Consider the following 24,217-nt stretch of genomic DNA (forward strand, 5'->3'; position numbering starts at 1 on the left):
GACAGGTTTGATGACAGTCCATGCCCCATTCAAGTATCGACCCAGTGCGCCAGTCGAAATGGGGGTTGTGTTGCACCAACCAAGGATGACCCAGAACAAGGGGTTGGTTGGGGGAGTGAAGTAAATGAAATCGGATCTTCTCTCTGTGATTTCCAGACAACTGTAGTTCTATGGGTTCAGTTATTTGGGATACGGTGCCTAATAGGTGACCATCCAAAGCCCGAGCTGATACCGGGTTAGGAAGGGTTTTAACAGGTATCCCCATCTTGTGTGCGAGTGACAAATCCAGGATATTTGTTTCGGCGCCAGAATCGATCAGGGCATGGAAGGGCTGAGATGAACCGGAAATAATGAGATTTGCCCGGAGAACAGGTCTATCAGTTTTGGGGAACGATACTAAAGCCGAGCTCAATCGGACGTCCCCTATATCCGACGAGCGTTGGCTTTTAACGGGCAATTGACCACCCTATGTCCCTGGCCGCCGCAGTAAAAACATAGCCGTTCGGAACGCCTTCGCTGGCGCTCTTCGACGGAGAGAGAGGTGCGGTCCACCTCCATCATCTCATGAGGTGCGGTAGAAGTGGTTGGGGGGTTCGGTATCTTACTCATGTCTTGACTTTGCCTGGTGATGGATTGGCTGGGATCTTCTCTCTCTCGGCGTCTTGCCTGGACCCTATGGTCGATCCGGGCGGTCAGTTCGATAGCGTTGTCAAGAGTTACCGGAGGAGCGTGGGATACCAATTCGTCTTTGAGATAACCGGACAAGCTATGGAGGTAGGCGTCGACCAGCGCCTCTTCGTTCCAGTGACTCTGGGCTGCTAGAGTGCGGAAGTCAATGGCATAGTCGGCAATGGAGCGTCTCCCCTGGCGGATGTTCAAGATTGAACGAGCAGCATCGACTGATGAGGAACCAGAATCAAATACTTTAATCATTTCCTGGCTTAGCAAACTAAAAGAGGTGCATGCTGTCGCCCCTCGTTCGTATTCTGCCGTTCCCCAAAGGCGGGCTCTGCCAGTCAAATGATTTATTACATAGGCCACCTTCGTCTTTTCGTTCACAAAGGCTCGCGGTTGTAGATCAAAAATTAATCGGCAATTTATGAGAAAGGGGCGGATCTGGGCGGGCTCTCCACTGAATCTCTCTGGCGAACCTACTCGTGGTTCAACACTGCCGACCTGATCAGAAAGAGGCGGAACCGGATCTTGTGGTCGTGTTGCCGGGGAAGCTTCGCACTGTTGCTCAAAAAATTGTTGGTGACGTTGTACTTGCCGGACCAGTGTGGATACGTCATGGGCGATCTGTTGTACCGCGCCTTCGGTATGTAGTAGGCGCTGTAGCGCGGATTCCTGCTCGGCATTTCCGCATTTCTCGGAGGTGGGAAAAAATGACGCTGGATCCATTTTTTGGTTCGAGTGTTCTTTCATGGACCAGAACAAGCACTCGGATCCAATAGCGTCAGTTAAAGGATTTATTTGGACAAGGTTCGGTGGAGCAGGTTTGGAACGTCGGCTCTTGGTAGCAGACAGCCTCTTTGGACGATATGGCAACTCCGTGGTGAAACGCGTGACGAGTAACGTAGCAGGTAAGTCGGTGGCCGGGACGGAAGAGTAGATCGTAAACTTTTAACAGACAAGGGTCAGGCAACGAGAATCAGACTTGGAATACACAAAGGGATCGTGGTACCTTGAATGTTGGAGGCTCACTCAGGGAAACGAGGAGTACACTCGAACGTCCATCTCTGGACGCTGACAGCTTATGTAGAAAGCTTCCACCAATCAGGAAATCGCGTTCCAGCACACCAGCTGATTACCTCAGGTGGCTCCAGTTAGGTAATCACGACACTGGTTGTGCTACTTTCAGATGTGTGCCCTTATATTTAATCATTTAACACATTGTCATATCAGCCATTAGTTGTTGCTAGGCTAAAAAATCTGCACAGAGGCAACACAGACAATTCTGAAGTCTTCGAGAAAACTGTTGGTTTAGCAATCATATTCCAAGTTAGGGTAAACGTCACTGGTTTGACAAACTATGACTGGCCAAGGGACGTTAATCCACGAATGCTATCGCACAAACAGTCGTTAAACAAGGAAACATATTGTTGTGTTGATTGAATAGCAAAAGGTCGGACAACTCTGAAGCGAGCAAGCCTTTTGGAAGCAGGAAAATGTTTTGTCAGCCACTTTCAGCCTAGAGGTAAGATCTTAAGCCAGAGCCCAAGCTAGTCCTGATCCAAATTTCGGGCCTTATAGGTACGTTGGGGTCGGGCGGCGCTTTTTCTCGCTGACTTTCTTTTTTCGATTATCCACACGCCATTCTCCATTGTCTCCTTTCATACACTCTGAGATTTCATTATAAAAGACAGGGTTTATATTGCTGGGGTCCTTATTTGATTATTTTTGTACTTGTTTAAGTATTGATGGACACAATATAATAAACATCACATGATTCAGATAATTTTAGTCCAGCAGAGAATTCCTTGCAGGCCCTCAAGGCCCTTGCCAAATATATATACTTGTTTTACCATATTTTTCTTACTTGTTTCAAATAGATTTTTTTGAAATGAACACATTTCCACCAGCGTCACATTGGCTTTCTTGTTCCCTAATGAAATCTATTCTAGACATGTCCAAACTTGGAAAGGCGAAACATTGAGAAAAGAACAACATGTAACGCAATCAGCTTTGCAGTGTTGTTTTGCTCCGCCAGTTTCTCTGTATGATTATTAGACCGGCTTAGCAAAGTGTCACATTTAACTGCCTTCAAAACTTTTGCAAAGTGAGGAGGAAAATAGTTGTTGGAGTAATTTTGTGAGAAGGGGACGTGGGGACTGAATTAAAGAAGTAACTCAGAACAGAGACCACGGCACTGATTTACTTTTCGTTCATTTGTGCTGTCTTAGTTGGTACAGTGGGATCTCAAATGCATTTTTGTGGCTTTGAGTCACGTTATTCGTTAATGCCTCGACTTTCACTTGCTACACGTAAAACTTTTTCGCATTTGAGCTTCGTTAGTATTATGAGTATGAGCTATGTAAAAATTACTTTGAAGAAAAATAAAAGATAAAACAGAAAATAAGAATAAACAAGCAACATTTACAAGGTAGTGTTTGTAGACTGGCCCTAATTTTCATGAGCAGAAAGTAGTGCAATGGCAGGTAGCAGCATCTCTTGAACAAAAATAAGAGTAAATAAATAAAATATGATTACACATTTTTCTGTACGTATGCAACATCATTATATAATGCATGATCACATCCGTAAGTGCAACAGGCCTGTAGTCATTCATCATCACTGAAACCTTCTCGGGGATTCATTTTGACAGGGTCAGTACAATCTCTAGATTTTGTTCTTTTAAATCACTCTTATATTTTCCGACACAAAGCAAGAAAGAAAAACCTGCACGAGGAACAATGAGCATAATGGTTCACCGGCCTTGTGTTCATTTGCAACCGTCTGCTAGTTGGAGCAACGACATCTGCTCGAAGCTCAATTTCGGGCCATCAATCTTTCCCTACTTTATAAAATCAATTATCTGTTTTTGCCAAATTTAAATGACTGTCATTAGCAAATCAAAATTGGAAACATGAGCTGCCAGCGGAGACTTAAGTGATTCTCTCCACCGAGTGCATGAATCCAAACAATTCCACTCGATAAAACACAAGAAACAGCAGTTTTTTTTGTTTTTGTGTGTTTTATTCTCAGTGCATCTTCCTCTTGCCCTCTCGCTAACACTGTAATGTTTTCCCAATGTCCCCCAAATGGGGTGGGGAGGTCTGCTGACTTGGCTCAGCCTAAAAGAAAGCTCCAAAGAGAATGAATGGTGAGTAATAAGGGGTTATTTGTCTCCCATCCCTCTGCATGTCTGGGATGGCCGAGCAGCTGTATTCTTAGCGGTGATCCTTTTCATTGTACTGTTTGGAATACCCAGTGGGATCAATTACAGGAGCTGATACCAGCCCAGGACTGACTCGGAAGGGGAGCGTGGGGAGATCCCATCAGGATTGTCTTCAATGTGTTCCTTCGGGATCCAGAGATGCAGATGATGGAGAGAGGGCTCGCCAGGCTCATAACCGCTAGCAGTATTGCGTAAATACCCTCAAAGCGTTCATACGACAAAGATAATTGCCTTTTGTAAACAATCTTGTAAGGATAGAAGGATCAAACATGGGCTCTCTAGGCTCTTTTACTCAGGGTCGATTTGGGGCAGGAGTCAGTTGGCATATCCAGGTTTGTTCCATCATCCAGGGATCATGCAATGTTCCCATTCCTGAAAGGACAAGCAGTCATGATTACAGTTGTAATCACACAACCACTCAGGAGATGCCACTTGTTCTCGTAGTTTGAATACTCGAACATTGTCAACCTGATTGAAGACTTTTAGTCAATCGACGTTTTAAGGAACTGTATTGTGTTGGGTTTGTTAAAGATTTGCTTTCGCTAACCTCGATTATGTGATCCTATAGTGGGCACTATTACATCGATTGCATCAAATAATTTTCAGAAGATCAATTTCCATAAAAACAATTCCGAAAAAAACATTTTTTGACATTTCTGACATTTCCATTGAATTGTGATTAACCCCTGAGGCATATTTCACTTGATGTCCTGTCTAATGAGACCTTTGGTAATCGTTATGTCTAAAATGTTCTTGTGTGAAGTTTAATGGCCAAGTAGTGGATAAAGAAGAGTTATAAGAACAGTTAAAGGAATAAAAATAATAATGACAAGGACAAGAAGAAGAGAAGCAGAAAAACAGAGAATATTTAGAAGAAAGAAAATCAGAAAAAGACAAGGAGAATATGTAGAAAAAATAGAAAGAGAAGAAAAATGAGAATGTGTACACGGAGAAAAAGAATTAGTTGAAGTTGAAAGAGAAGAAGACGAATAACAAGAAGGAGACAAAGAAAAAGAAGATGAATGCCATAAAGGGGAAGAATAAAAATAACAAGAATACCAAGTTGAAAAATAAATATGAGTAGATACGGAGAAGGAGGAGGAGAAGGAGGAAAAGGAAATTCAAGAGGCAAAGACATATACGTGTTACACTATGCATTTTAATACAAAACAGATGTTATGTTTGACAAATCGTTACATTAGCACGTATGCTAACAATTTAAATGGTTAAACCCATAATTAGCATCTACTTAATGAGTGTTTTACCTTCAAAACAATACCATACACAGGATAATGATGTGGAGAAACGAAATATATCACTCAAACCAATTTATTTTGTTTAAAAAAAGATTTTACTAGCAAGTTTTGTATGTTATTATTGTATGGCATAACACTGTCTCCAATTGGCCAACATTCGCAAGAACAACCAGTAATTTTCAGTTGCTCTTGTTTTGCTATATTACTGTCCTTTTCTCCCTGTCAATTTTTAAGAACAAGGTAAGTAAAGACTTACAACTTTTTTTTTTTGAGTTAAATATTTGTATAGCGGATTATGCCTTCTGTTCTGAAAACCTTATAATGGAATCAAGTTTGTCCTGGGAAATAATATCAAGGAGTATCATGGTGACCCAAGATCATGATTGGAATTTTTATTACAACATCGTGTATTCATAAAGTCTGTTCATGTATGAACAATCTGTTCCACTCTGCAATGAGCATTTCAATCTTCATACTGAAAAATAAGACCAATATTGCATTATTTATTGGCACGCCTGTCACAGCGTTTTCAAAGCAAGTTAAGACAAATGTGCAAGGAAAATGAAGAGACAAAGAGAGAGAGAGATGGCCATGATGTCAAACAAAAAACATGCATGGAAGCTCAAGAAGACGTCCCCACCTACAACTTTTTCACGATTCGGAGTGTCAAGTCAAGTAGTGTATATTTGTATAGCTCTCAATCACAAGGAGTCTCAAATGGCTGCACAGACCAGAGATTATTGCAAACTACAGACTATTCTTCCAACATCCCCTGATCTAAAACCTACATTAGGGCAAGGAAAAACTCAAAAACTTTAGCATGAGGAAAATAAAAAATAAAAAACTCGAGGAGGGAATGCATATGAGATAATTCCTATCTAGGATGACTAGGCCCTGGATGTTGCATTAAAAAACAATACATTTAAATATAAAATAAAGTATAATATACAATAGAAAATAAATTAAGATGTTTCTTGGACCCCTATTGGCAGCATTTTTCCCACTATGCCTCACAGACGACAAATTATTTCACCTGTCGCTATTGGTCAGCATTATATAAAATGCTGGTCTGCTTTTAGTTGTTCATTACCTCCCAACCCGGCAATGTCATCAGCAAAACGGAGGTAGTGATGTTGTGTACCCCAATACTGACTGTACCTTCATGTTCCTCCAAAGCTTTGGACATGATCATCTGCAGAAAGATGTTGAATAAAGTTGGAGAGAGAATGCAGCTGTATCTCACAATGATTGCTGTTTAAAAACACGCTCCAATGGTACCAGTGATCAGTACCGCACTGTTAGCAATGGCATACAGTTGTTCAATGATCTGAACTTCTGCATGATGGCCCATGAAGCGGTTTGCAATACTCTGTCAAACGCCTTCTCAAAATAAACAAAAATGCGATAGCGGGTTCTCTGTTGATGCGCAGATAAAAATTTGTTCTGTGGTGCTCTTCCCCTCTCTGACACCTTCCTGTTTTTCAGCTTGGATGATTCAACCTGTGGTTTAAGTCTGTTCAGTAGGGCCCTTACCATTCTTTCAAGCTTTTTTATTTTTGTTGTTGGCTGCTCTATACTTGGCTACACCTCCAGGGCTGTTTGTTTTCTTATTTAGTTCTTGTCTTGTGTTGCACGTTTGGGGGATTGTGATTGTAACCCCTGACGTTATCGTTTTGCATTGTTTTCCTACAATTTATTTTGCTGCTTCAGTCATCGTTTTTGAGAACTCCGTGGTCAGGGTTTTGACATCTTCGTCCAATGCCAGCAAAGAAGCAATCTTTCCACCAATAAAGGCCTGAAAGCACACGGCCACATTTGGGTCTTCAGTCGCTTAATTTCAAGCTCGATTCCGTGGGTTCCGGAACTTCTTGACCTTCTGAAGGCAAATTCGGAAGTTCATCATGACCAGGTCGTGATCGCTTCCCACATCGGCTCCTGGGTATGTGGGCATGCTTACTATATTGATTCCACTTTTGACACGTTGCGGAATCATGATGTAGTCAAACTGACTGGTGGATTCCATCCGGGTGGTGCCATGTCCATTTTCTGGAGTTCTTGTGGTTGCCAAGAGTGTTTGCCAGCACAGAGTTCTTGTAGCTAGCTAGTTCAAGAAGCCATTGTCCTCTATCATTGGTTTGTAGGTAAGAGCTTGTTTGACATGTTTTCTTCCAAACTCTGAGCATTCACACCAATTTGGGCATTCAAGTCACCTTGCAGGATGAGGATTTTTACTTTGGTGCTTTGTCTATGAACCCGAGCATAAAAGTCCTCTGTTTCTTTGTCACAGTGCTCTAAAGTTTGTGTATAGGCCCGGAGTACTGTGATGTTTAAGGACGAGGCAATCAGGCATATTGTGAAGATCCTGGTTGAGGTTGGGCGGCATCCTAATACAGAGGCCTTGTATTGTTGTGCACCAAGAAGAATACCACACCATTTATGTGCTTGTTAGCTTCTCCGCTGTGGTAAAAAACAATAGTTACTTAGTTAGAATCATTACAATAGGATACAACATTTTTTTTAAACTAATTTGATGCACACTTCTTGATATACTAATTTTTGACAGCAACATTTTTTTAATAATTCCAAATGCAAAGAAGACATTATGAGGAATACAGCCATAACCAATCGTCAATCGTGACTATTATTAAGAATAAGGAGCCGATCACGGTCACAGAATTTTCAATGGGGCATAAAAAAGCACGCAAGTCGAACTTTTAAAATCAGTTTGACTTTGACCTGCCGTCGCCTTTCCCCTCGCCATCCACCTACTAACTCCACCCTAACAGCTCCAGTCACGTAAAATTATATCAAATGTTGTTTTTTTTTCCTTTCATATATATTCATTTCAAGACATGGACCCAGCAGAACTGGAAAAAAAAAATCCAGGCCATGGACATGAGATGCTGAAAGATACTTCTCGGCATCAGCTACATGTGACACAAAAGACTGTGCACAACAGAGGGCACATTGGATCCTACAAAGAACTGTTGTCAACTGTGCGCACACAAATACTGCAGTGGTATGGTCACATCACAACATCATCAGGACTGGCCATGATTATTCTCCAGGGCACAGTCCAAGTGAGCAGGAGGAGAGGAAGATCAAAAAAGAACTGGGCAGAAAAAATTAAGGAATGGACTAGTGCCAACTTTGCCACGACCCAAAAACAGGCATGGAACCGTCAATAGTAGAGAACGATGTCCAGAGTTGCGTCCCAATTGGTGTCCCGACGACCTGTGCGATCTGTGAACCATGATACCCTGCTTTGTTTTTTTTTTATTTTTATCTTGAGTATGAGAAATGCATTAGCAAAAGGTTCCTCTCCCCTGCTACAAAGCAATTTCACTTTATGATCCCCATTTCAGAACAGATCCATGTCATATACCGGGTGTCTGCTATATTTCTAAATGGTCTGGATAAGCACAAATGTTTATATTTGCGATTAGCTTTGATCATATATCTAGCAAACAAAAAAAAGCAGAAGACAAAGAAAGTGGGAGCATTTAGGCAATACATGCAAGCTGACATTTGTCCAAAATAGCCCTTTACGGGACTGAGTCAGATTGACTTGGCCATGTCATAAGCCCCCCAGGGATAAGGCCGCTTGTCTGCATTGATGTTTTCACACAAACACATGACGGACAGGTCGGACATGCTCGCTGGACTGTGCACAGGCCCTGCTTACCCTCTGGCAACGTTCAGGTACGGAGCCAGTCGAGGCTTATACTTTGGGAGCCTCGGGTAAAAGGGACATTTATTCAAAGTGAATCGAGAAATGATATTGTTTGCTTTTGCATGTAAGAGTACAACAAAATCAACTAGATATACGATACATACTGTCATACATTAACACTTTGCACTTTTTCACGACCTCAGTGCATCGCGGGTTGAAAAATATTTCGTGGTCCATTATCCCTGAGGATGGGAAGAGTGTATTTTGTCAGGCTTTGCTACTCTTTACTGTTCTTTCCAAAAAATAGAACTGCACTGGTGCGTCTTGAATCCTCTATCACCAATTGTTAATTGCTTTGAGCCGGTGGGGATTGGAGGTGCTCACGTTTGTCAGGCCTAGCAGCCTTTTTTTGCCATTTCTGTATGCCCACCTAAAGTGAACTGCTCTCATGCGGCTGCGATCTTTTATCCCCTATCTCAAATTGCTGCGGACATCAGCCTGGTAACTCTTTTTCACCTTCAAGTCGAATCAAAAGGGAAAATGCACCTGTGTGGCCGCAATCTACTATCCCCAGTAAACGGTTGCTTAAAACAAAGTAAAGCAGAGTGCATTTTTCTTTGCGACTCTTTTTTACCGTTCTGGCAAACAAAAGCCTTTACCTTTCTGATTTTCGAAATATCGAGGGGGGTGGCTGTTTAATTTCTCACCGTTAATTGAACAATTAGTTAAAAAAAATGTTGTTTTTATTTTTATTTTCTTGTATTCATTTTATATTTTCCCCTTTGTTTTTTTCTAAAATTTTTAGAAGTATTATTTTTATTTATTTTGTATATTTCTGTAGATCTTTTCACTCATTTTAAGTATTCTCTCTCTAATGTTTGTCAGAAATAGTTCTTTAAAATGAGTAAAATTATCCACCATCTACTGGATGGAATAACTTTGCTTAGTATAACGTATCTTGAAAGGGAAAGTGTGTATTATTTGACCACTAGATGTCGTTATATCATGTCAGGCAACTGAAAGCAAGTGCTCAAAAGAAAGAATAGAAAACTATGGAGACGCAAAGTGATAAACTCCACCATTTTCTTCCTGCCCATTCTTTCACAAGAAATTTGTGGGTACTCTAAGCAGCAAGATATTGGACAATTATGTCAGCACCATCAATGTAAGGCCCATGTTATGTCCAATAACATTTCTTGAGCTACAAGTTATTTAAAAAAAACTCTCATCTATATAATAGTTCATTTATTTTTGCTTTTGCTTTTTTACAATCAATTTTATTCTTTTACTAATAAATGGGTTAAATAATACACTTCTCCCTCTTTCAAAAAGCTGCAAAATGGAAGTTGGGGATGAGCACAGGCTCTCATTTGATCTCGTCAGGCTGTTGAAACTTGTTCTTGGTACATGTCCAATACCATTTTACATTTTTCAAAAGAAAATGCCTGTGTCCCAGGTTTCACACATTATATTGTTGTTAGGGTAAGGAGAAGGATGGGAAAAAAAAACAACTCTCAGAAATTGTAAGATACCTTATATACCTTGATTTAAACAATGTTATCATTTTTGAAGGGATTAGCAAATAATTGTTATAATGACATTAGATATGATCATTTTTTTATATGACTGTTAGAAGAAGCGCCCAAAGTTGTTTTAGGGCCAGGCCTTCAGTTTCAATCTGTTATCCCTTTTCATTTTTGGATGTGATGTGTGTTGCATTATGATTTAAAATAAAAGAAAATAAGAAATAAAAAACAAAATAAAAAACAAGAAAAATACACCTAAATTCAGCAAAGAAAAATGTAATGAGTTAAGATTTTACTTTTTGGCAGTGTCTAAAGGACGTGTCAAATGTAGGAGGAGCGTCACGCCACGTGGGTGGAGCTATGCAACCGAACTGTGTGTTCCATCTTGCGGCGGTGGGTCATAAACAAGTGAATCAGTTTATGACTAAATTACGACAAATGTTTTAATGATGCCCCGTTGGGCCTCCAGCTTCGCCTATTGACATTTACACATAAGCCAGCTCGGGTCACAAAAGCGCCTGCACTGATGTTTGGGATGAGTCTTTGTTTGGAAAATAAAAACGTTCCGATTAAAGCGTCAGCTAATAACATTGCAGAGCAATTTTGCCTTTATGAAATTTCTCCTTCCTTAACATTAAGAGACTTTTAATTTCAGATAATTCCAGACAACCGAAGCAAAAAACCCACAAATGTTAATTTGAATTAGTAAGAAACAAAGGTGAGCAAAAGTAAATTAATTTATGCTTATTAAGTGAGCATAACAGCACTTTACTGTTGTCCCAAGGTGATTTGCTCTTCGTACTTTGCGGCCTTAATGAATCAAAGGCTGAAAAATATTCAGCGATTCATTATATCGGATGTTGCCTCGAGTGGGGTACGGCTGACAGATTTTTGTCTGGTGGCTCTTATCCACCAAGAGGTGAACGGCACTCGTGTAGCCACGATACTTTATCCATGATCGCATATTGCTGCGAGTAGCCCTTTATCCTTAGCTATTGCGAAGAGCAGATGCTGGCAGATTACTTTGTTCCCGTTTTAGGCTGCTGAAGAATGCCCACTTACAATGAACTTCATTGGCAGAGTGCATTTTCCTCAGTGTGGGCCACTGACCTGTTCCATTGTTATCTGCCTGAACTAAATTGCACTGTTTTGGCTGCGATCCATTATCCCCATTTACATATTGCTGAGAGCGGGGCCAAAATAACACATTTGTGTCATACTTTTTTTTCCCATTCTTCCTACATCAAAGGAGCAGGACCCTATTAATATTGATAAGCAAGGGATTCAAGTACACCCTGGTGTTTTATACTGTTTTTTTCTCTGGTTGCCAAGGCAAACATGATATCCATGAAAACGAAGCTTGCTTTTATCAAGAAATATGAAGGAAGCTCACAAATCACTCTTTGGACTGTTATTAAAAATAAAGAAGCAATACAAGCAACACAATATTATTAATTTTAATCCAACTGCACCATTTCCTCCTGTCCCCCCTCTGCGTCCACCTGCTAGCTCCACTGTACCAGCTTAACTCACACCGTGTCAAAGGTAAACCTTTTTCTTTTTGGTTTCTTGTTACTTGCATGTTTATTTGGACCAAGAGCCTGCCAGCCCCATCAGACTCGCCATCAGATTTAATCCGGTCGGCGAAACCAAACTGAGAGAATCACAAGAGAAACATGTTCCTGTATCATCTCAAACAATGATTTGCAGTTTCAAATATGTCCACCTGATGACGCCAAAGCCTGGCGTAACTCACAAAGCAAACTGTCTACTGCAGCTGTTTTGAGGAAACACCCACCTAAATGTTATCTGAATTCAAAAAGAAGTCACGGACGCACTGTTTAAGGCAATAGGAATGTACTCACCGATATTTTATAGGAGGCATCCCTTCGTTTACTCCCATCAAAACTTTATTTTTCATTGCGCTCATGGCTTATATTCAATACTTGGCAACATTTTTCTGTACTTGCTTTTTTTTAATCAATTGTATGTATCAAAATAATACATTTCATGCACTAAACACTAAAGTAGCCCTATTGCATTTAGTTTCTCAATGCAAATGATAAACTTTAGTTCTCAAAAAGGATATAATTACTTTGCCATTACTTTTAAGTTTAATTTTTTTGTAAATAGATATATTTTTATATTTTGAGTTTTTCAAAACCAATTGGTGAACATTTTCCTATGTAAACAAATGACCATGAAACATCACCCATGCAGGTAAACTCAAACGAGAGACACAATGATTGGTTTATGTTATATTTGTCCTCATGCATTGCCGCGGTATTGATGACTCTCAATCAGCAAATACAAAAACGCATCAGTCATCTTTACCTCTGGCTCAGCCTCTATGGCCCACTTTTTTCAACCCAATGTGGTCTGCAACACAAACAGTTGTTCCACCCCTGGTATTGGTTGGCTGTTATATTATCCTATACACCAAAGTAGTACTTACTATATAATATTTTGTTATTTTAATGTTTTTATCTCGGATCCCGGGGGTTTCGGATTGCATTAGCTACGCATTTCAATTGTTTTTTATCCCCCGCTATATGGCAATTCCACTTTGTGATCCCACCTAGGCGGATGTATTTAGTGCCCTGGCTATCTTCTGTAATCGCATCCATAAAAATTGTATATGGGAGGGACTCACTGTGGTGGTCTTGACTCGGCCTCCGGGCTGTGTACAAGTCCAACCGGATTTATTGACTAGGAGGTCGCAACCCTCGTCCTCCAAACATGGCACCATCTCGCACCACTGCTTTTTCCGAACAATGGCAGCTGTGGAGAAGATGGAGGAAAAAAAAATCAGAGACAATTCAGGTGGTAAGAAATAGCGACATGTCAGGGTTAGCACACACCAGTAAACCAGTATGTTTTTTTATGTACAAAGGACATTTTTTACGCATTTTAAGATGCGTATGGTGTAGAAGAAAATCCGTACAGAAAAACACAAATTGACAACTATGGGTACTATCCGGTATGCACCGAATATTGAGAAAAGGCAAAGAGTATGCTGAGGTAGCTTATAGACTTTGCAAAATAGTGGTAGGTCATTGGCGAACCAAGCAGGAACCTTCCGAGATTTGCTCTCTCTCTCTCTCTCTCTGTTTGAATGCTGAGCAAAGGGCTCTCTGTTTGAATGCTGAGCAAAGGGGGACATAGAGAAAGATTTGTAGTCAAATACGGAGGACATAGAGAAAGAAGTACTCAGTGTAAATAAAAGAAATGAGTCAAAGTAGAAAAAATAGACACATTTGGACTCTTTTTAATGATTTTGATGGCTACAAAGCGGTGTGCCCTGCCTATGAGTAGCAGAAGAATTCGAATCAGTCTCTTTAAGGTGAGGCACTGTCTAGATGGCAATCTTCAGTAAAGACTGCTGATCTTTTATTTATTTTTTTGATTTACACATTCTAATTTTTTTCGGGTTTTGTTTTTAAATAGTTACAATTAAATTATAAATGTATTGTGTATTCTATAGTTTATTTATAGCACTGCAGAGTTATTATTGTTGATTTATATTTTGTTGTTTTGCTATTAAAAAAAATATTAGCGGTGTACCTGTAATTTCTGGACAATAAGCCAAACATGGAGAGAAAGTTGAAAGTGCGCCCATAACCTGTGGCACATGATATACCACATAATACGATGGACAATATTGGAAATGTCTACAGGAATTATAGGTATGTGACAGCATAGAATATATACTGATGTGTTTGAATAATGATTATGCAATAATTATGCAATCGATTAATACTCCTGATCTAAATCTCAAAACAATGTATGCAACAGGTACTGAACCTCAGTAGTGGCTTTAAGACACTTTACCACCAGACTACCAATATAGTAGTCACTCCACTTCTTCACCAACGAATGTTAGAAAATGGAGAAAACAGAAAGTCAAGAACTTTTAAGTACATAAACATATTAAACATTAACGTTAGTGAAGGACAGGTGAAGAAATGGAGAGACTGTTTACCTATCAGAATGCAGAACAAAACACACTATGCAAATCAGTGTTTTTGGCACCATGAGTAATGAGATAAGGTGGAATGCTTTTTTGTAGGTTATCTGTACTACTCGTGGTCTTGTAGAAAAGTGTCAGTGATCTCACTAGCATTACTTGGGCTAGATTACTGTTTGACACATTTGATCGGATTTATCAACTAAAAAAAAATAATAGTTGTGCACGTAAATATTTGCCAGCTCTTACTGTAGTCCTAATTTAATGCACCGTATGGTCCATTGTTTCTTACAAATTAAAAATTGAGAACAAAAAGGCTAGTTTTGGGGGAGTGCGCTACAATCCGGTGGACCTTATAATGTGGAAAATACGGTACTTTGTAAGGGAAAATACAACTGTTTGTAAAGCCATGGCACTTTGGAGGTTTATAGGTATGTTAGCGTAGAGGTAAAAGTGAAGGAATGGAAAGAATGGTGGGAAAGAGGGAGGAGGGTTATTTTAAAATGCACGTCGGACTGTAAACGGAGCGTAATAAAATGGACGGGGTGCCGATTGGAGGGCAGATGAGGGATGTGAGCAGATGAAGCGCAATGAAGCGTGATGAAGCGCCGGCAAAATTGAAAGATTTGAAATGAGGGAGCTGACAGTGAGAGATGAGGTCAAGATGGCACCCATCAGACAGATGGTGGTGGTGGGGGGCTGTATGACAGGTGAACGCATTTTTTGATAACACAAACGATTAAATGAAAAAAAACAACCACACACAAATAGACCAATTGCAATGAACTGTGAGAATTGTTCTATACATTTACAATTTATTTGATAGAAATAATAATTGTATCACGTTGGTGTATATTTTTTATGATTTTAAATGTTTGTAATTAATCAGGAAATGTTCTATATGTTTTACTTGTTTCTCCCCCCTTCCTATGTAGTAGTAGTACACATAATATAAATTAACCATTTAACAAAATACAAATAAACACAATTAAAATAAGAAATTTGAATTTTTTTAAGTGTAAGATTTCTATATTGCCCGTTTTTTTCATGCATGCAGTAGTATATATATGATATATGTATATGATATATGTTATAAAAGAAAAAGTAATATAATAAATAATTGGCAGCACGGTGGCGCAGTGGTTAGCACGTGTGCGGCACAGTTCTAAGGTCTTGGGAACCTCCTGTGTGGTTTCAAATCCAGCTACCGGACCTCCTGTGCGGAGTTTGTATGTTCTCCCCGTGCTTGCGTGGGTTTCCTCCGGGAACTCCGGTTTCCTCCCACATTCCAAAGACATGCATTTCAGGTGGGTCCAAATTGTCCCTCTGTGAGAATGAGCGAGCGAGTTGTCTGTCCCTGTGTGCCCTGCGATTGGCTGGCAACCGGTTCAGGGTGTCCCCTGCCCACTGCCCGATGATTGCTGGGATGGGCTCCAGCACCCCCGCGACCCTACTGAGGATAAGCGGTGCAGCTAATGAGATGAGATGAGATGAGATAATATATAACACACATAACATAAAGATAATATACTGTATTTGTGGTTACCTATGCTCTATACATATTGGAAGCACAGCGTCACATACACCATTGACATTCGCCTTAATAATACATCATCTGTACTCCATCCTTCTTTATTAATTCTGGTGTAGAGGAGAAAAAGTTGATTTGATGTGAGGCGCTTCGTTGATGGCGCCATGCGTGCAGCGGTAATGAAGGTGACTCATTTGAAGATGATCACAAACGACACGACCACATACTTAAGATTGAAGTAAAACACGGCCACATCAGGCTCCGTGGCCCCCGGGCGCCCCCACAAAAAGTAATTTCGTGAGTTTACGGGGCAATAACGGGTACTGTAGCCCTCCACCACCTCCACCCAAACTAAAACACAACTCGACATGCAAACTAATCCTACTTAAATTATGCATAACCTTTCCTTGGCAGGGGCAGCTCTACCAATAATTCCCTTTTTCCCCTCGCTTATAAGTTGTGCTAGACAAATTCCAATTAGGTAAAACGATAATATGGTGAGAATCGTAATTTGTGGAGTGGGGAGTTCTCAAAGAAGATCGAAACATAATCATCGTCGTCTGTGAAAAAAAAAAAAGAAAAACATGTGTTTAGAATATTCAAAGGGACACTGTGCAATATGTAGTTAAGTGTATAAGACATTCTTAATGACTACGGCAGGGAAATAATGCCAAAACCAGCAAAAAAATATTTATAATTTTATTCCAGGATCAAAATGGTGAACAAAAGGACTCTTTCAAATGCCAACTCGAACGTGTCAGGACCAGGACAGAAAGCAGAACCCACTCGCGAAACATTACTCCCAGTTTATTGGGGAGAAGAGAAAGGAGCGCACACTCGATCCGGAGATCGTTGGTCGCGGGGTGTAGATTGCTCGGAATGCGGAAGTGGTCAAACTCAAACAGATCGTGGCGAGAGCAAATTATGAGCAAAAACACAGGAAAAAAACGGGATTTACAGGGCTTGGCAAAACAAGAGCAAAAACACAGGAAAAACGGAGATTCTCAGGACTAGAGGTGTCAAAACAGAGTTTTGCAGACGCTCCGACAAAACGCGACTCTCAGGACAGCGTTTAAGTAGTCACAGGGAGCAATCTGTCAACGGGTTTCAGCTGGTGTCCATGGGCGGGTCCAATTGGGCGCCCAGGCAACCGTGGCAGAGGCTGGTAGTGCACGCCCAAAAAGATGAAAAAAAAAAGATTTTATTTGAGCACATCTAAGACACGTACGTGCATGCGCAACAGAAGCAGCTTGACAGAGGCTGCAATGATGATTTCAGCCAGAAGATGGTGTCAGCAAGTCAAATAATTTGAAGGTTATTGAAGCGGGGCAGCACAGCAGTGCACTGTTTAGCGCGTGTGCGGCACAGTTCTGAGGTCATGAGATCGAACCTTCCTGTGTGGACTTTGCATGTTCTCCCGGTGCTTGGGTGGGTTTCCTCCGGGCACTCAGGTTTCCTCCCACATTCCAAAAACATGCATGTCTAGTTAATTGGCATGTATGAGCGAGTGAGTTGCCTGTCCCTGTATGCCCTGCAACTGGCTGGCAACCAGTTCAGGGTGTCCCCTGCCCACTGCCCGAAGATAGCTGGGATGGGCTCCAGCGACCCTACTGAGGATAAGTGGCGCAGATAATGCATGGATGGATGGGTGGGTTATTGAAAAACAGGTAAATAAGTGGAGACACTGTCCATACGATTAGAATGCACTAGGCAAATCAGTGTTTTGGCACCGTGAGTAAAAATAGTGATAATGAGTTAAAGTCTAATAACTGGTCATGTCATTAGTACCATCGGTGGTCTAGTGGTAACATGTTGACACTATCATCTGCACTTGTACTTGATTCGGCATTATCCCGGGGAGGTTGAGACAGATACAAAGCGTTCACCGTGTTCGGAGCCAGCCTCCCCAATCGGCAGCTGCAACTTCGGCAAGCTCCAGCCATTCGCTACTCAAGTGTCGGATGACGTAGACGTGGGGCCCAGAGGCTCGCTCCATATCTTGTTTCGCTGTCACTAACCGTGTTTTTGGTTGTCCTCTTCCTTTTTTCCAGCCAGCGGGGGCAACTGGGTTGATTAGCTGGCAAGAGATTTCTTCTTGCAGGTGGCTAAGAACGTGACTGAACCACCATATACTCCTTTTAAAGAGGGTCGCCTCAATACTAGAAGTGTTGCAACTAGCCCGGATAACGACATTAGGGATTCGGTCAATTAGCCGGATATGAAGATCTGTCTGAGACAGTACATGTCGAAGGCTTCGAGGCGTTGATGGCGTCGCAGAGAGGCAATTTTTCGCACCTGTAAAATAGGATAGAGCAAATTACTGCTTGGAAGATCCAACATTTCGTCCTTGGTTTTAACTCCTTGCAGGACCAGGGGCAGCGATTTAGACTCCAGAACGCCGAACGACCTTGGTTGATGCGGATGGCAACCTCATCTTTGGCCTGTCCTTTGGCAGTGAAGGTGAGCCCAAGGTATTTAAACTGCTCAACTTCTTCTGCGATTCATCCGTTGAGAGTGATGTCAAGGCGATTTGCAATGGGGATATTTGCAGAAAGGATTTTAGTTTTTGCAGAGTTCATCTTCATGCCTACTTGTTTCGCCACATTGTTGATTCTGTCAAAGACCTGCTAAATGGCGCTGAACTAGGACCCAAGAACAGCTACATCATCAGCGAAGTCTATTTCATGGATGTAGGTATAGCGAGCCGTTTGCACTTCCTCAAAGTGATCAAGGCTGTTCTCGAGTATCTAGTCGATTTTGTAGTTGAAAAGGGCTGGAGAGAGGTCACAACCCTGACAAACGCCGTTAGGGACGACTTCTTTCTGTGGCAACAGATTTTAATTTTTATCTTTAGCTTATTTTCGGGCATAGTAGGCTTTGATTAGGTTAGGTAGTTTAGGCGGGAGGCCATCACGGCTGATGATCTTCCAGAGTCTGTGCTGATCAATTGAGTCGAATGCTGCCGTGAAGTTGATAAAGCAGATGACAAACGGCTGTTGGTACACCCAGCGATGTTTGAGGATTCGACGAAGCGAGAATATTTGGTCTGTACGTTCTCTACCTCTTCGAAACCTCGCATGGTTGGGGATCCCTTTAGACTTGAAAACAAAGTGGCTAAGATTTTTTTGAGGCGATATAAATAAGACTGATACCACCACAGTTAGAGCAGATTCGGTGGTCGACTTTCTTGAAGAATGGGAGAAGGATGGCATCACTCCGGTCTTGAGGAATCCCTTCCATGCGCTAGCCCAAGTCTAGGAGTCCCGAGAACCATTTGGCCATCAATTCTGGGAAACCTTTGAAAATCTCTGCCTGCCTTCCATCCTCACCAGAAGCTTGGTTCTTGAATTTGTAGATTGCGTCGCGAGTCTCTTCTTCCGTCAGAGGGCCACAGTCAACATCGCGGTGGCTGTTAAAAACTTAGAGGGGTGATCTAAAGGAGGGTCGTGGTTCAGCAGTTTCTCAATGTGCTGCTTCCACATATCTGTGAGTTCAGCGTGTTTGGTAGTCAAGTTGCCCTGTTCGTCGAGTAGGGGTTCGCTCACTCCTTTTGAGCCATTGGATGAGGCTTTACAAAGTTGGTAGAGTATCGGAAAATGCCCTACTGCAGCATCCTGCTCCATTTCAGTTGCGATTACTGCCCAATATCTATTCCGGTCCGTCTCAGCTGACCGGGTGTCACTGTTTTTGAAGACGCCTCAGTTTGATTGATGAAGGCGATCATTTTTGGAGATATCCAGTCCTTCCTTTGAGGTTTTTTGTGACCAAAATTGCGGTTGCCGATTTTTGGATGTGGTATTGGAATCTTTCTAAAGTTCCGGTCCAGTTTCAGTCTGAGGGAGACCTTCCAAGCAATTGGAGTGTCTTATGTTGAAATCTGCGGAGATGTTAGCATTGCGCAGTTTGCTCATGTTGAATTTCTTGAAGGGTGGGAGTTTGTATTATTTTTTTTTTGTTTGTTTTGTTTTTTTAGACAAAGTCATAGTTTGGTGGTCTGAACCAATGAACTTTCCCGTTGAGGCATCTCTAAAGAATCGGCTGTCTAGAACGCAGCAAGACCAGCGTGAGCAAACCAGTATGTAATCAATCTGGTTTTCCATTGTTAGAGTCCCAGGTGACAGTGTGCTGGATGCGATGGTCAAAGCGAGTGTTACTGTGATCATTTTATTGGTGGCTGCAGAATTCATAGTCACTCTCCGTTATGCAATCTCAGTCAGGCGTGTTTACCACTTTGATTGATCTATGCTCAAATATGGCATTACTATAAAACCTTGTATGCTAATACAAACCAATGATTACTATATTCATTTCGAATCTTATCTGCCATAGTCCGTGGTATATAAAGCGCACCAGTTGATAAGGTGCGCCTTCAAATTGCTGGCCAAATTTGGCGCTCTAGGTGTGTCTTATATGTTTTCTTTTTGCTACAAGGTCCACATTTCACCAAAAGACAGAGTATGAATTCCAAATTACAGTGAGGCTTCTGCACATGAAAAGAATAGTACAACCAACACTTCTTTTTGGAGTTAAGTTTTCAATATAATTCAATTTGACATTAAAGGCCTTCAATACAAATGAGGATATAAAGATAATACAAATTGGACATTTTACCTACAAGATTGGAGAGGTGACATAACGATCATGAAGGTAATACCATTACATTTGAATTGAGTGCTTGCTTTCGATCGGTGGAATTTATAAATTCACAAATCAGTCGTTCTTATTTGTGGATGAGTGAAAGCACTGTGTTGCATATTCAGCAAGCACAAGACTTTCATCTTCAGTGTGCCTTGTGAACTCCTTCCCATGTATTTGTTTTTTATAAAGCATCATAGCGGCATGGTAAAGTTTGCTGCACTCAAGGCCAACATTAAAGTGATATATCATGACGACATAGTTTTTTGCTGAAATTATCAAATGTTGAGAAAAAAAAAAGAAAAAAAAACACTTCATGGACCTTTAGCATTTTGAGTTTTTAACACATCTTAACAAATCAAGTGCTTAAAACGATATAATGTGTCATTTTAGTTTAATACTTACTGTTTCAAAACCCAATTTAAAATATCAATTGAAGACACTACTGGTAGATACTTAGATGTTTGACCACTAGTTGAGCCTCATGTTATGTAAAATAACTACAGTAGCTGGGGGCGGCAGTAGCTCAGGAGGTAGAGCGATCGTTTTAGGATTAAGGGATCCCAGTTCGAATCCCGGCTTGTCCGTGTTACACATCGAAGTGTCCTTGGGTAAGACATTGAACCCCCAATTACCCCCAATAAGCAGGTTAGCGCCTTACATGGCTGCACAGATCACGGCCGCTATTGGGAAATGTGAAGCACAATGTAAAGCGCTTTGGGAAGTCATTGACTTGAAAAGCGCTATATAAATGCAGATCATTTCATTTCACATTTCATTTCATTTCATTTCACATATTCATTGACCTACTAATGTTTTAAAAAAAAAAAAAAAAACACCTGTATGAGATTCATCACTGGGAGGCGGTAAACAATACACATTGCCCTTTTAAACTACATTTTCAAATTAAAAGAGGAAAAAAAGCATCCATAAAATCAGAAAATTAGCAAAACTTGTTGTTTAGCACCTAATTTTTGTCATTTTAGAGCGACAGTGTGTAATATTTTACCTCCAGATAAAAATGTACTGTGTAGTAAGCACTACAAGTGTAGTTCCAGCAGCTTTTAAGTCCGCCGTTATTAAACCCACACTGAAACGACCCAACCTTGATCCAGAAATCTTAAGTAATTATAGACCTGTGTCAAACCTACCTTTCCTTTCTAAAGTACTTGAAAAAGTAGTGGCACAGCAGCTGAATGATTTCATATCCGAGAATAACCTTTTTGAATCTATGCAATCAGGATTCAGGGCTAACCACTCTACTGAGACAGCTCTGATCAAGGTAACAAATGATCTCCTACTGGCAATGGATTCTGGCGCTTCATCACTTTTGCTGCTGCTGGATCTTAGTGCTGCTTTTGACACAGTGCCCCACAATTTCCTACTAGAACGGTTGGAAAAATGGATTGGTCTCTGAGGAACCGTCCTCTCGTGGTTCAGATCCTACCTCTCAGATAGGACGCACTGTGTTAAATATGGCGAAATGACATCTGAGCCCTTTAATGTTACCTGTGGTGTTCCGCAGGGTTCAGTGCTTGGCCCCCTTCTTTTCAGCATTTACATGCTTCCATTAGGTGATATTATTCGCAAGTACAATGTCAGCTTCCAGTGCTACGCAGACGACACTCAACTGTATTTTCCGTTGGAGGAATCTGCCACACTAAACGGTGGAAATTTGGAGGCCTGCCTCATTGAGATAAAAGAGTGGATGTCACTCAATTTCTTGCGTCTTAACTCTGAAAAGACCGAAATGTTAGTCATTGGTCCATCTAAATGCCGTGACTTATTCTCAAAAACTGCTGTGAACATTGACGAATGTCACATCACACAGAGTGACTCAGTTAAAAATTTAGGTGTCATATTTGACCCTGATCTATCCTTTGAAATGCATGTAAAGAAAATTACTAGAACCGCTTTCTTCCATCTTCGTAACATTGCTAAAATCCGTTCAATACTGTCTCAGTCGGATGCGGAAATTATAATTCATGCGTTTGTTACCTCCCGTCTCGATTACTGTAATGCACTACTCTCTGGTCTCCCAAAGTCTAGAATCAAGTCTCTTCAGCTTGTACAAAATGCCGCAGCGAGGCTTTTAACTAGGACAAAAAAGTATGATCACATAACACCGATTTTGGCTAACCTGCATTGGCTCCCAGTTAGCCTTAGATGTGATTTCAAGGTTCTCTTAGTATTATACAAAATCATACATGGACTTGCTCCCTCTTATCTTTCAGATCTGATTTGCCCCTATGTCCCGGTCTGAAGCCTACGATCTGAGATTGCCGGTCTTTTGGTGATCCCAAGAGCAAAGAAGTGTTCTGCTGGTTCGAGAGCGTTCTCCATCCGGGCACCAGTGCTGTGGAATGCTCTTCCCCCTGAGATCCGATCTGCAACCTCAGTGGAAATGTTTAAATCTAAGCTTAAAACTCACTTCTACTCCATAGCATATGAATAACCTACTCTTCTCGTCGGCTGAAAAATAGTCTGTGTAATATAGTGTAATAATCTGTGAAGCCCTTTGAGACTCTTCGTGATTTAGGGCTATACAAATAAAAATGACTTGACTTGACTTGACTATAAAACACATGAGAAACACACACTAAGGTGACTCAGAGTGACCAAAGCGCACCATTTTACTTCTGATTACTTTTGCCCAGCTTTTTGGACATTTAAGGGTACCCGTAGTAGCAAGATAGCTGACAATGATATCAGCTCACTCTAGGTGAGCCTCATATTCAGTAAAATAAATACAAATTTCTTAAGCTATGAGTATTCAAAAATGTCCATTTATATGATAGTTCATGTTTAATTTCATGTTTTCCTATTATTCAATTCAGTATTGTTCTATTTTTTTAAATAATTAAGTTTTTTTAACCACTAGTAGGTTTTTAATGAATACTCTACGTCCCTTTTTTCAAATATATTTAAACTAGTTTTTCAAATTGAATATGACAAATTATCCCAAAAAATCAGAAAATGAGCAAAACTTTGTTGCGTAACAGATCATTTTGCTCATTTAAAGAAATATTGTCAACCAAGATAGGAAAAACAAAACGCTTTAAATAAGGAAAAAAAATCGAGTGTCTTGGAGATCGACTCGTCATGGCGACGGCGTAAGAAAGTGTATGCTGGCTTTGCGGAGGTTGACATTTCAAAGGATCAGCAAGGATCAATAGCAAAGGTCACAAAAAACACAACAACTTCCTTTGGTAGACAAGCTTTCAACCGGTGGTGGGTAAATTACGGTCCGTGGGCCACATACAGCCCGACAGGCCTTTTAATCCCGCTGACTGAACGAAATGGTGAAAACACCCTGACAATATACTGTATATATATATAATAGTAAATTAAGTCATGTAGTTTTTTTGAGTGTCAGATGCGTCCCCATTGTCCCTTTGTGTATTTACTACAAAATTACGACTACAGAAATACTACAAAGGTTCAAAAGTCACTCAAAAATGTAATATATAATTTTGTGGTTAAAAACAGGAATCAAATATATTATTTTGCTTTATTTCTGAAAAGGAAACATACTGAAGAAATACAACAAAAATACGATTAGAGTTCAAGTCAAGTCACACATTTATTTATATAGCCCTTAATCACAAAAATGTCTCAAAGGACTGCACAGGATTACAATTACAAAATTACACAATTACCTGATCTTAAACCAGCAGAGTTCACTCTAATACAGAAATACTACTGCAGAAATACCACTTCAAAATAAATAC

At 40.7% G+C, this 24,217-nt stretch overlaps 1 protein-coding gene across 2 annotated transcripts in view; it reads right to left on the minus strand.

The window, feature by feature from the left end:
• tafa5a (TAFA chemokine like family member 5a) overlaps positions 1–24,217 on the minus strand; it is a 229,258-nt gene that overhangs the window by 20,870 nt on the left and 184,171 nt on the right. For both annotated transcript variants that reach the window (XM_088348125.1, XM_088348124.1), the window contains exon 3: positions 13,007–13,134. In XM_088348125.1, coding sequence (XP_088204251.1) covers positions 13,007–13,134 — 128 coding nt within the window. The remainder of the gene's footprint in view (positions 1–13,006; positions 13,135–24,217) is intronic.

Source organism: Urocampus carinirostris, chromosome 11 (genome assembly GCF_059441175.1).
Source record: "Urocampus carinirostris isolate Australia breed hairy pipefish chromosome 11, RoL_Ucar_1.0, whole genome shotgun sequence".
Taxonomy (NCBI): Eukaryota; Metazoa; Chordata; class Actinopteri; order Syngnathiformes; family Syngnathidae; genus Urocampus; species Urocampus carinirostris.